The sequence below is a fragment of the Botrytis byssoidea genome, assembly GCF_014898295.1.
Source record: "Botrytis byssoidea strain MUCL 94 chromosome Unknown BBYS_005, whole genome shotgun sequence".
Taxonomy (NCBI): domain Eukaryota; kingdom Fungi; phylum Ascomycota; class Leotiomycetes; order Helotiales; family Sclerotiniaceae; genus Botrytis; species Botrytis byssoidea.
In genome coordinates, this window is record NW_024065846.1 from 1598730 (window position 1) to 1612529 (window position 13800).

General features: G+C 44.2%; 4 protein-coding genes across 4 annotated transcripts; 3 read left to right on the top strand and 1 right to left on the bottom strand.

The window, feature by feature from the left end:
- Window positions 1-2006: 2006 nt before the first annotated feature.
- On the top strand, window positions 2007-4015 carry EAE97_003304 (uncharacterized protein). Its single transcript, XM_038873816.1, has 3 exons — window positions 2007-2735; window positions 2785-2962; window positions 3106-4015. Exons 1-3 carry the CDS (start codon window positions 2090-2092, stop codon window positions 3746-3748), a joined length of 1467 nt encoding a protein of 488 aa, XP_038735679.1. The 5' UTR covers window positions 2007-2089; the 3' UTR covers window positions 3749-4015.
- A 67-nt stretch (window positions 4016-4082) lies between these two features.
- Window positions 4083-6369, bottom strand: EAE97_003305 (uncharacterized protein). Its single transcript, XM_038873817.1, has 2 exons — window positions 6243-6369; window positions 4083-6188 (listed from the first exon to the last, which is right to left on the bottom strand). Exons 1-2 carry the CDS (start codon window positions 6289-6291, stop codon window positions 4330-4332), a joined length of 1908 nt encoding a protein of 635 aa, XP_038735680.1. The 5' UTR covers window positions 6292-6369; the 3' UTR covers window positions 4083-4329.
- Window positions 6370-7831: 1462 nt separating this feature from the next.
- EAE97_003306 (uncharacterized protein) lies at window positions 7832-12294 on the top strand. Its single transcript, XM_038873818.1, has 3 exons — window positions 7832-10631; window positions 10685-11373; window positions 11427-12294. The coding sequence occupies exons 1-3, from the start codon at window positions 8179-8181 to the stop codon at window positions 11894-11896; spliced, it is 3612 nt and encodes a 1203-aa protein (XP_038735681.1). The 5' UTR covers window positions 7832-8178; the 3' UTR covers window positions 11897-12294.
- Window positions 12295-12664: 370 nt separating this feature from the next.
- EAE97_003307 (uncharacterized protein) lies at window positions 12665-13599 on the top strand (the record flags this gene model as incomplete). Its single annotated transcript, XM_038873819.1, has 3 exons — window positions 12665-12769; window positions 12832-13286; window positions 13347-13599. The coding sequence occupies 3 exons, from the start codon at window positions 12665-12667 to the stop codon at window positions 13597-13599; spliced, it is 813 nt and encodes a 270-aa protein (XP_038735682.1).
- Window positions 13600-13800: the final 201 nt, after the last annotated feature.

Genomic DNA, 13800 nt, shown 5'->3' on the forward strand with positions numbered 1-13800 from the left:
CGATTCAGCATAGAATGGACGGATCTACCCCTCGCACCGAATATCGACATACATCTCATAATCTTTCAGAATTAGAAGAGGATATCATTATTCAATATATAATCGATCTAGATTCGAGAGGTTTTGCACCTAAATATAAAGCGATAGAAGATATGGCCAATTATATTCTTGATTCCAGAGGGGGGAAAAGAGTTGGAAAGCAATGGGCATATCGATTTGTGAAACGCAACAAAGAGCTAAGGACGCGTTTCAATCGCATTTATGACTTTCAAAGAGCTCTCTGCGAGGATCCTAAGCTTATTGCAGATTGGTTCCGACTTATTTCGAATATGCGGGCTAAATTTGGCATTCTTGATTGTGATTTATGGAATTTCGATGAAACGGGCTTTATGATGGGGATTATAAATGCTGGTATGGTTGTTACTAGCTCTGAGAGATCCGGTAGGAGCAAGGCTATACAACCAGGCAATCGAGAGTGGGCGACAGCGATCATATGTGGAAATGCTGTTGGGGAGACAATACCTCCATTTTTAGTAGTGCAGGGACAAATGCACCTTTCAAATTGGTATACGGAGACTGATCTTCCTGCAGATTGGGCTATCAAACCTACAAGCAATGGGTGGACGAATAATGAGACTGGCTTAGAATGGTTAAAACACTTCGATAAACATACAAGAACTCGAACTAAAGGCCGATATAGAATGCTAGTGCTGGACGGGCACGAAAGCCATGAATCAATACCATTCCAGGCCTATTGCAAGGAGAATGACATTAAATGCATATGTCTACCAGCGCATTCAAGTCATTTAACCCAACCTCTTGATGTGGGCTGTTTTAGTGTCTTAAAACGAGAATATGGTACCCAAATTGAGGGTTTTATAAGGGCTCATATCAACCATATCTCAAAGGTCGAATTCTTTATAGCTTTCAAAGCTGCATATGAGAGATCAATCACAAATCAGAATATGAAATCCGGATTCCGAGGAGCAGGATTAGTTCCATTTAATCCTGAAGCTGTACTCTCTAAACTAGATATTCATCTTCATACACCTACTCCTCCCCCTTTCGATATAGATTTATGGATCTCTCAAACCCCTCACAACCCTACAGAAGCTCTCTCTCAATCAACACTAGTTAAATCTCGAATAACTCGTCATCAATCAAGCTCTCCTACACCTATATTCAAAACCGTACTAGCTCTAGCTAAAGGTACAGAGAGATTAGCACATGAGAATACACTTTTAAGTGCAGAAAACCGTACACTTCGGAAGGCAAACGAAGCATTAAGCAAGCGTCGACGCGCAAAAAAGATTCAATTACGTCAAGGAGGAGTGCTTACTGGACAAGAGGCTCTTGATATATTATCTCAACAAGAGGTTGATGTTCAGATTCAACGCGACGAGCGTCAAAAGAGGGGAAATTCTAATGGGGAAGCATCTTCTAGTCGATGTTGTAGCAAGTGCGGATTGACAGGGCATAATACAAGAACTTGTCAAAATAATGTAATAGATCCTATATTATTAGATTCTTAAAAGCTTTAATCAATTGAATCAATGATTGTTGAATAATATGAATTTGAATATGGGAATTGAGGTGAAAGTGGCCCACATGGTGATATGGCCCGCATGCATATGAATCACGTTAGTTGATAGTTGATAAATCGATTAGGTGGAGAGCTAAAATTTTCTAGTGAGGGGAAAAGTGGGAGTGGATCTTTCGTTGATACCCCTCCAAAACTAACGATAGATATAGGAACTGATTGGTTAATCGCCTCGGGAGACTAATGGGAATGAGGATATTAACCACACATTTTGGTTACTTTGTAGCTAATCTGTGATTGCCAAAATGTCCATGCATCTCCGGTACAACACAGACATCTGCGAGTAGATGTGGTTGAAAGATAAGGCAGGTAGGACGGATGAATATGGCCGACTACGTGCAGATATGTAGTAAATATATACATGGCATTAGTCCAAGAGTTACTCATACTTTCAATCTCTTCGCTTTTCTATTGAATCGCCATTAACATCTTTTCAAGCTTGAACTATCAGTGTATTAGTCACCTTGTTTGATACACTGGACCTTCAAGATGTTGGCCAAGCAAGCTCTTTTTATCTCTGCACTTCTGCCATTGATTCAAGCCCAAGAGTCTACTTCAGAAACTGTTTTGGGTGTTTATATCTTCCATCGTCATGGAGATCGTACTACAAAATCCTATGCTCCCACATCTCTGACAGATCTTGGTTATGCTCAAGTTTATGCTTCTGGAAATTTTTATCGAAACAGATACATCGATTCCAACGCCTCCTCTCCTCTTTACAAAATTAGTTCAGATATAGCTAAGGTCTCTCAATTGAATGTCCAAGCACCAGTCGATAATGTCCTTCAGAATTCTGCATCTGGATTTCTCCAAGGTTTATACCCACCTGTTGGCGCAATATTAGGAAGTCAAACACTTGCCAATGGCACAAGTGTTGAAGCACCTTTGGGTGGTTTCCAACTCATTCCTGTCAATGCGGTTGCCACAGCATCTAGCAGTGCCAATTCTGAGAGTTCTTCGTGGCTACAAGGCTCTAGTGGTTGTGGAAATGCCGTCACCAGCTCCAATAACTACTTCTATTCGGAAGAATATGCGAGTCTACTCAATTCTACCAAGAGCTTCTACCAGAGCCTTCTCCCTGTGATTAACACCACTTTCAATTCCAGCATGGACACTTTCAAGAACGCATACACAAGTAAGATCTAGTTGCTTCTGTATGTTTTGTGTACTGCTAACAGCTATAGTTTATGACTACATTCACGTCTCTACTATTCACAATTCGTCTATTCCTTCCGATGACCTTCTCACGGATGAGACCCTATCTCAATTGCTAGCTCTAGCCAACACTCACGAGTTCAATCTCGCATATAATGCTTCAGATACCATTCGTGCAATTGCAGGATCTACATTGGCAGCTCAGATGTAAGTTTTTAATTCATCATCCCTCACCCAAGATCACCAGATGAAAGTGCATATCCTTTGTTGTCCAAATTAATATGATTATTACTCCATCACCTCTAAACCCACCACACCTTAACCTAACCTAATCAACTAACACGTACTAGTCTCCAACAACTCAACACCACCATCACCGGCAAATCCGCCGTCCCAGTCTCCATCCAATTCGGCGCCTATGCCTCCTTCCTCTCCTTCTTCGGACTCTCCGGCCTCTCCACTCTCTCCCCAAATTTCACCGGCATCGTCGACTACGCTTCTTCCATGACCTTCGAACTCCTCACCACCGCCACCGTCTCCAATACCTCCTACCCCTCCCCCTCCGACATCTCCGTCCGTTTCTACTTCTCCAACGGCACCGCGTCCGAAAACCCCCTCGTCTCCTACCCCCTCTTCAACCAATCCGAACTCACACTCCCCTACACCACCTTCGTCGACGAGATGAACAAATTCGCCATCGGAGACCAAGACGCCTGGTGTACCGCCTGTGGAGAATCAACCGGAGATTGCGCCTCTTCTACCGCATCATCCTCCTCAAGCTCGGGCTCCGGCTCCTCCGGAAGTAGCGAGGGAAGTGGAGGTATGTCAAAGGCGGTTGCGGGAGTGATTGGCGCGATGGTTACGTTAGCCGTGGTATTGGGTCTCGAGGCCTTGGTTTTGGTAGTTGCGGGTTTGAGAGTCGTGAGTCGAAAGAGATTGGGGGCGGCCAATGCAGGGACCGCCGCGGTGGTTGCTGAGCAGGGTGGGAAGTGAGAGGGAAGGTGAATGATGAAATGAAATGAAATGAAAGGTGGAAAATGTGATATGGGGCTGAGTTAAGGTTAAGTAATGATAATGCGGATATGAGGATTATGGAATGGGGGTTGAAAGCGCTCATTGATTACGATGATATGAAACAAGAATACCAGAAATTTAGAATCTATCCAGGAATCGGGTTTATATTGAATCGGCGTATTGTATGATCGATATAATGATAGCTTTCTTTGTGTGCGCCCACTATAATATCATCCATCATCACTTGAAATGTCCATTATATCAAAATTGGAACTCCAAGTTAGACTATAGTTTATTATAATTATTCATTGAATGTGTAATCCTATTTATCTATATCTATACAAACAAGTAATATCTTTTCACCCGACTACTACTTTCATATACCCATAATTCGCGAACACCGCGTGATTTTCGTCATAACCCATCCCATCCTATGCAACAATCCAACGACCAACTCCAAAAACAATGCCTCATCAGACCCTATCCTCAAAAAAGAAGAAAAAAGCGCTCAAACCACGCACCGCTATGCAACAAAATACAAATGAGCACAGAAAAAAGCACTAATCCAACCCCTCTCCATTCAAAATGCTCTTCAAAATCCCTGCTCCCAATCCCTCCACCGCAGCGGCAACCTCTTTCTCTCCAACACAACTGGCCACTCTCTTCTCATCTCCCACTCCCACGCCAGATCCGAATCGCCCGGGTCTACCTCGAGCCCTGACTCCCCCATTCAACACGAACGAGCCATTTTTCCCATCGACCGCCGCGACTAATGATAGCGTCTCGAGACTTCCTACCACATCTCTGAATTCCGTGCTCGTTAAAGGGTGCAAGATTGCATCTCGAGTGCAGAGCATGTTGTATGTGTTATACAGTTGCTTGATGGTTGGAGCTAGGTTATGGGATTTCGATGGTGTAGCGAGGAGATTGGAGGATTGAGAACGTTTGCGTGATTCCAGGGCGAGAAGAGCGCAAAGAGCGGCTTTTTGTTGGAGGTTAAGGGTTTTGAGACGTTGGGTCGAGCCATTTCCGAAGGTCGATGCGGTGATCTTGTTCACGTGTTGAATACTGGCGCGGGGGGCAGTTTCGACAGTGAGGGTTGCGAGGGATTGGGCCAAGGTTCGTGGACGGAATAAATTTTTGCTGGGGTTGTTTGTAATGGAGGATAGATTGATGTTGTCCTCTAGGATTCGTTTGGAAGGGCTATCGAGGAGAACTTTGTCTTTGAGTTCTTGTTCGTGCTTTTGCTTGGTCTCGGTCTCGATTAAATCGATCGCTCTTCGACAAATGTCGAAGGCTTTGCGTAAATCTCCTGTTTGGCTTGCTACTTTTCGGGAGCAAAGTTCAATGGCTGCTGGATGAAGGAATGGTACGAAGTTTGGAGTTGCGCTATCCGCGGGAACAAGTGACTTGAGGCGTGTCATGATGACAGTCTTGATCTGTAACGCGGTGTATGGAAGGAATGGTAGTAGTTGTGGTTGTAGATTCCGGGCCTTTAGTCTTGGTAGGAAACGATCTGTAAGATCCAATGCATTTGCAATTCCAATAAGAATCAGGCGCGATGACTTCTGTAAAGACCATTCAAATAGCTTGTATAATATCTCCAGATCCAAGGTGAGGATGTGATCGATTTCATCCAGTGTAATAAGATAGACGTCCTTAGTCTTTTTCCTCGAAACAAACATATCCTGCAAAGTCTTCTCTTCGTCGCCGTCCAAAACCACTTCCTCACCGCAATAAGACTCTAGCAGTATACCATACAAATCCTTTGAGGTTTTCATGCTCATACAATTGACATATGTCTTGCGTAATGTGGTCGATTCTTCATATTCCGTCGTAACTTCGTTGATCATAGCACTTTTTCCAGTCCCAGGAGGACCGCTAACATATATACATCCTCCACTTGTTTTGTCGACACAATTTTGTACAAAAGTCTTCAATTCGCCCTTTTCGGTCTCTCTACCAACAAGTCGTCCAGGTTCTGAGCTCCGTGTGAAGATCTGTCGAGCTTGAGTATATACAGTCGCAATTGATCCACCGGGTGTTACAGGAGTCCTTGGAGTTCTAGGAGTCATTGGCTTTCCAGTGACAGTAACACGATGCCGAGGAGTTATTTGTACTTTTTTGGATAGCGCATCGCGATGTCGAGGTGTTTGAGGAGTAGGAACTTGAACCGTTTTGGAGGCATCTTCTATCAATGGTTTTTTCGGTAATGCGATCTTTCTGCTTGCCAGTCCATGTTTCGAAGGCGAGGACTTGACAGGCATAGATTCCGACAATTCGTCAATTTCCATACAATCGTCATCGAAATCGTCGACCTCATCGCGCCTCTTGCGAGTAATGAAAGGATTTTCATTCTCGTCATTGTAGATTTCTGTTTTTGCTTGTCGTTTCGCGCGCGTTGATGGTACTTTGAACTCTGTAGAATAAAAATTAGAATGTTGTTGAATGTCTGCGAAATGATTCTTCGTACCTGCTATTGCTCTTGTGCTGCGGGTTCTTTTTCCTAAAACAGAAGGCATAATTGAGGATGTCTATGTCTCTCTCTAACTCAATTCGAGTATGTTCTTTCTTAATCACGAAAAGTTTTACTTGGAGTTGAGAGAATCGAGGAAGTTGTAATGATGAGTAAAATTCGATGGGTCGGATATTGATATGTAAAAGATCGCGTCGACGCGTTCGCGTATAGTGGATTTCACGCGTACTAACAACCCCTGAATTTCATGATTTCGGTATAGCAGAGCAATGGTACGGCAACGGGCAAAGTCTAGTCTATGCACATGGCACGAGAATATGTAAGGAGGTGATGCAAGTTGTGATAATGATGCATTCAAGGATGTACGTACATTGTACACTCACTGTATGGAATACCGGTAGACGATAATGCAGATGCAGATTATTAGATTTGAGTTGTAACTAGGCCTATCAATGGGGTTATAAGATTATTATTCAAGCTTCACTGTCAGGATCTGGTTGTAAGTCATTGGCGACTTCGGCCAGAAGACTTCTCACGATGCTTGATATTACATTTTAATAATAACTTGAATCGACAGGACCGTTGGACGAAGTATTTGTTAGCCTAATGAGAAGTACTTGCATTCTTTCGAATGCCAAAGATATTTAAAGACATGTAGACCAAACTAGACGTGCTCCAATATGTGAAAAGTGTGATGTCCCTACAGATCTTTGAAAATCAATATCCCATGTGCTATTTTAAGTATGGCACACCATACCTACTAGATAGACCGATGGAACATGAATGTTGGAAATTCTATCACGTGTGTATGTCGACTAGCTTTCTTACCGTGGGAAGTGAAGATAACCTCATTGTCTACTTGCTCGATCTGTAGGTTGTTGAGGATAGATAAAGACGTCGCTAGACAGGTATGATGCATATTACATGAACTCACTCTAGACGAGAAGAATGACATACCTGTCTTTGTACCTGGCCTGGAATACAGATCACGGGAAGGATTCGGGACTCGGGATGAGAAAGAATGAAGAAAGTTGATTCTTGGCATTAGTATCATCTACCTACTGAGAGTAGGTAGATAGTCACTAATGGGTAATGGATTAGTTTGGGCAGCAAGCAAACAAATTAGACGGGCAAACTTTGAATCGACGCTTCCAAACATGTTTCATGTTACACTTTACAATCTACGAAGACTGTGAAAAATCCACAATCTTCACAGATTTGTATCTAAGATCATATCTATCACCATCACACCACCACCACATAATCGCACAACAAGAACCAATGTCAATATCAACATCAATACCAAGAAGCCTTCTCTTCACTCACATTCAATACAATCAATGCACAAAGCTTCTATAGGATAGGTACCGGTAAGTATCCCACCACCACACCCCATCAGGCTTCGTAGCCGCCCATCTTTTGTGCCAGGGTCTTCGCTTTACCCTTCACGATTACTGGCTTCAGGATAAAAGCTGTGTATGCGAGTTTGACTGCCCCGCTCTTCCTATTCGTTACTCGTTCAGATTCACTCATTTCATTCAAATACCATCTTCCAACCTGTTAAACTTGTTCTCCAAGTTTGATTCCTTAAGTCGTAAGCTCTTTCTCTTCTTTCTTGTCTCTCTACACGGATTTGTATCCCAGAACTTTTCCCGTTTCGCATTTCACGCTGTGGAGAACTTTACAACAGGTCGTTGGGTCTTCCTTCTTACAGGCTTTCTTATCGTTTATCTGTTTCTGCCCTACAGGCCTTTTCGTGGCCGCTGTAAGCTTTGATACTACCTGACGCAACTTTCCCCCGCCTCGCCGGCAAAGAGCTTGGCTCTATTTCAGCCATCTGTTCAGCAGATTATTGAAGGAAGAACTCATACCAAGAATAATCTACCACCCTATTCGCAAGTTTATCTAGCGGAGCGCTTGTAATCTGTACAAGATGGCCCGGCGCACTGGGAAACCCGGCGATGAGCTATTCATGCAACGTCCTGGCGATGGTTGCGATAGTCCTACCGTAACCATAGAACCTCTGAGAATTGTAAAGCCGACAAGTCCACCCAGACATCGAGCGGAATCCAGCGCTTCTAGTCGATTTGCATCTCCACCTCCTGCGAACAAGCATACATTTCCCTTGCCACCAGGTGCCTCGAGCTCCGCAAACCCTTTACCATATCCCGATGATGACGATGACGACCTGTTTCAGAAGAAACCAAACCCTCCTTATCCTGACGACCGGGGAAAGGCTCCACAAAGGATCCAGCTGAGCGATCAAGAAAATAGAACATCCGGAGGAAATAGCAGGCAGAATGCGTATGATACAGCACCACGATTTACAAGTCCTATAGAGAAGACTGGCCCAGGGCTATCGGAAAGAAGGGGGAATGCACCACAGCCTTTGCCTGCTTCCCCAGAAATAAGCTCCCCTGATAGAGAAGGAATGTTCGGCAGAATACCTCCAAAGGAACAAATTCCTTCGTCTGGCGCAAGTGCGTACTCGGAGGGCAATCGACACTATTATCCTCCTCCTATTCCTAAACCTACCTCTTCTAATGCGGTTCCTTCAATACTTTCACCAACCCCAAGAAATGATATGAACAGATTCGCTTCCACGGCTTCAACTTCTACTACTAGAGCAAACAGGGGATCTCCACCTCCCCCAGAAACTCCCATCGATCCACCAAGCGAGCTTGGAGGTGGAATCGAGGCCCGATATGCTGCATCTGGAATTGCAGGTGCTGCGACTCTAAGTAGTTTACAGGCGCAAAATGCTGCTGCTGCTCAGCGAGCTAATCAATATGCGCCGCCTCCTGTTCCGCAAATGCCACAATCGCCTCCCGCCAGACCTTGGACTCCAACAGAGTCTCCGGAGAATGCGCCGCATGGCCCACCTAGAGTATATCAAGGCTTGAATGAAATCACTCCATCGTCGCCTCCACCCTCTGTCACTCGGCCCCAAAGACAAGGTTCGGCGCCACCAGCTAGCACTCTGGAACAGGACTTTCAACGCATGCAAATGTCTGCTGAAGAGCCACCGCCAGCTTATTCTAGTGTGACTCCTGGGGCCAACAATTCACAAGCGTACCCGGTTGAGAAACAACAGCGTACCAATCCACCTGCTGCCATAGACACTACACCAAAACCAAATATTGCACCGTCATTAGCAACTCCCGCAAATAATCCTGACCACCCTGCATTTGCGAACGAGCCACGACAAGAACAAATTCCACACCAACAGCCTACTGAAGCTGGTCCATCAGCTCAGCCTGTTAATGTTTCTCCTTTTCAAGGCGCTGGTCCGTCATCTCCACCACCGCTCCCAGAGGGCTGGATTGCTCATCTCGACCAGAACTCTGGTCAGTATTATTATATCCATCTTCCTACTCAAGCCACACAATGGGAATTTCCCAAGGGCCCAACTCCATTGAATGATGTTCCGCTTTCACCAGTACAATCCACCTATGCTGGGTATGGAAACCCCATGGCGTCCCCGGGTTTGAGTATGTTCAACAAACAACCTCTTGCATCACCTGGCTTTCAAGGAATGGCCTCGCCTGGTTTTATAGGCTCACCAGGATTTCCTCCACACACCCCGGGCTATGCAGAGAGTATTATGAGTATGGCGTCAGGCACGCCAACTACTGCAGGATTTTCCGGGCCGCCTCCCACCGCAGGGGTTGACATGTATAAAGTTGCTCCCACGAATGGCGTGTATTTCGGTCCTTATCTGCGATACGTGAATATGGATATGGAGAATGGTGTATGGCTAGGTACAATTATGCTTGTGACAGATGCTCCACAACCACCAACTATTCATATCCATCAAAGTGTCGATCTGTCACCGAATCCCAGGCAACTCAGACCAAACCCTATCTATACGCACCAAAGATGGGTCTTCTATCGCTATGATGTAGATTTAAAGATGGGAGAAGGTCCAGGTGATAAGTGGACCTATGCTATAACTTCGCATTTGGGTTGCACGCGATATGAGTTTTTGGTAGCCGGACGTTTCGAGACAAATTGGAGATTTATTGCACATTCTGGTAATGATTTTGCTATGAATACTACCGTCAACGAGCGTTCAAAGCTTGGCGGTATTGGTTTTATGTGGAAAGACATTTTGCAGAAGAACGTTGAGTGTGGTGGTTTCCACGTGCAATTGGGTTTAGGTGATCAAATTTATGGTGATAGACTATGGAAGGAAGTTCCTTTGTTGAAGCAATGGCTTGCTATGAGTGGCAAAGAAAATAGAAGAAGTGCGGCATGGACAGCGAGACATGAGGAGGATGTCTCGCATGCTTACTTCCATTACTATACTAGTCATTTTGATCAACCATACTTAAGGGAGGCATTTGCTCAAATCCCTCACATTCTACAGATCGATGACCATGATATGTAAGTTTCCGACAATGTATTTCTTCACTTTTACTGTCACTAACACTTTCAAGTTTTGATGGTTATGGCTCTTATCCAGAATACATGCAGAATTCCAACATGTTCAAAAACATTGGCCGTATCGGTATTGAGATGTATCTCCTCTTCCAGCACCACACCACCGTTGACATTCTTCGAAATGTTAGCACTGATATCGATTTATTTACAATTACTGGAGCTGGCTGGCACTTTGTCAAATATCTAGGACCTTCCGTCGTTGTGGTAGGCCCAGATTGTCGATCAGAACGCACTCAACGCCAAGTTCTCGCTGGTCCTACCTATCAAGGCATCTTCCCTAAAGTAGCCACTTTACCTCCGAGTGTACAACACTGCATATGGATGATATCGGTTCCTGTGGTATATCCACGACTTGAAGCCGTAGAAAGTCTCGCACATACCATGGCCACGGGTAAGAAAGCTGTGAATAGCACATATAACTTGCTCGGAAAAGTCACAAGTTCCGTGGCTGGAGTAGTGGGAGGCAAAGAAGCCGTGGCAACTGGCTTTTCTCATGTTAAGAAGGCAGTTGGCAAGTCAGGATTAATGGGAGGTGTGCTTAATACATTTGGTGATATTGATATTGCGGATGAGTTGAGAGACATGTGGACACACGAGAGTAAAGATCTGGAAAGAACATATTTAATACGGACTTTGCAAGGAATTGCTCATCAGAAGGGTATTAGGATGACATTCTTATCTGGCGGTAAGTTATCTATGCATCTTTTACAGAAGCACAAATTGCTGACTCATCCCTAGACGTAAATTGTTGCGGTGCAGGACTTGTCCATGATCCTTCTCACCCCTCTGATCACAAAACCATGTATCAAATTATCGCATCTGCAGTTGTCGCCGCTCCCCCTCCATCATATGTCCTCAAGATGCTCCACAATAACAAACCACTTTACGTTCCTCAAAATGGTGTCAAAACAACAAACCAAGTTAGCGATACTAAGGAAGACATGATGGAGATATTCCAGACGGACACCAACGGGGGACCACGAGATATGAAGAAGCTGATGGGAAGGAGAAATTACGTAGCGTTTGTTGCTTTTGATCCAGATTCAATGATGGGTGGCATGAGTGCAAATGGAAGTATGCACAGTGGAAACGCAGGATTGGCAAAGTTGAGTCTGGCTGTTGATTTTGTGGTGCAAGGGGATGGAGGATTCAGCCCACCTACCAAATATGGCCCTGTTATTGTACCAAGTTTGGAGTTTGGCAGATAATGAGAAAGGGGAAGGATTGGATCGGTATGCGATTTGCAATGTGTATGAGAAGTATCAGAAACGCGGTGCAGTTAATGAGATACTCTCGTGACGATTATAATCTTGATATATATCTATTGGACTGCCTCTTGCGTTGATTTGGTAGCATGCAAAGAGGGAGTAGGTGGGAAGCGATATTTACTGGGTAGCTGAAGAAGGCAGTCCTATGGAATACACATTTATGTATGCTTTCATCTAATGCCACGAACTAAGTGCTAGCTATGTATAATCGGATTGAAATCATATCATTTTGAGAAGCATGTTGAGGGAAACTTTTGATGACTATAGAAAGATTGATTGGATCACTGGATGGGGATGATAGTTGAATGGCGGTTGTCTTTTGTACTGTATTGTATCCACTATTTCTCTCAAAAGCTTTTGAATTCAATACCCTCGGAAAGAAGTCTTGAGTTTTAGAGAATATACTCACAAGATCCCTTCAATCTGTGTACAATTAAATTGTGATCTTCAGATATCTCGAGGCTGTCTACTCGTGTAGATCCAACGATAGTAAATGATAATGATACTCGAGTAGTGGAGCCAAGGGTTCTCGCTAGATCAATATCTTAATCAGCTTATATCCCTGTCAGGCTATGCCCCTCATTCCCCCTTCTAGTAAAACAGCCAGACCGCCAAAGTGTCAACTTTTCAAACTCAATCCTTCACTTCCTTCCAATTTAACTTCTCTCGTTCGTTTTCTTACTTTACCTTCAAACAAAACATTTCAAAATGACAGACGCCATAATTGCCAGTTTCCCCCCTCTCGCAGAGCGACCCATCAAAAACACCATCTGTCTTTTCGATGTTGATGGAACTCTCTCTCCTGCGCGGCTGGTATGTTACTCCCAACTTCTCAACGCCTTTCACTATGCCTCAACTAACAATCAAAACTACAGTCTGCCTCCGCAGAAATGCTCAATCTCCTTGCCGCTCTCCGCCAAAAATGCGCCATCGGTTATGTAGGTGGTAGCGACATGGCCAAGCAACAAGAACAACTCGGCACTGCTGAGATACCCGTTACCTCCATCTTCGATTTCTGCTTCGCCGAAAACGGTCTCACAGCTTTCAAGAGCGGTGTTCCCCTTCAATCGAATAGCTTCATCAAGTGGATTGGGGAGTCCCAATACAAAGAGTTGGTCAGGTTTATCTTGCATTATGTTGCGGATTTGGATATTCCAGTGAAGAGAGGAACATTTATCGAATTCAGAAATGGCATGATCAATGTTAGCCCAATTGGTAGAAATGCGAGTGTTGTGGAGAGAAATGAGTATGAGGTCTATGATAAGGAACATCATATCAGAGAGAAATTTATCGAGGCCTTGAAGGAAAAGTTCACTGGTCTGGACTTGACGTGAGTTTTTTGATCGCTCGGAAAATTAATTATGGGCTGGACTAATAACTTGCGACACAGTTACTCAATCGGTGGTCAAATTTCCTTCGATGTCTTCCCTACTGGCTGGGACAAGACATACTGCCTCCAACATCTTGAGAATGACGCAAAGCGCCCAGGTGGTATTGAATACACCACTATTCATTTCTTTGGAGATAAGACATACAAGGGAGGAAACGATTACGAGATTTACGAGGACCCAAGGACAATTGGTCACAGTGTGAAGAATCCAGATGATACCATGAGAGATATTAGACAGCTTTTTGACCTTTAGGTATATGGCATTTGCTGTAAAGAGGTATAGATATTAATTTAAAGGAGAAATAGGACAAAATTTATATTCATCTATCCCAAGCCCGATCTTGATAACCGATGGATTCCTCTCGCGAATAGCAAAATATCTTTGGAGGCTAACGCGGGGTGGATTAACAATCTCTAGACTACATATTCGATACGATGTTGACCCTCTTTCTTC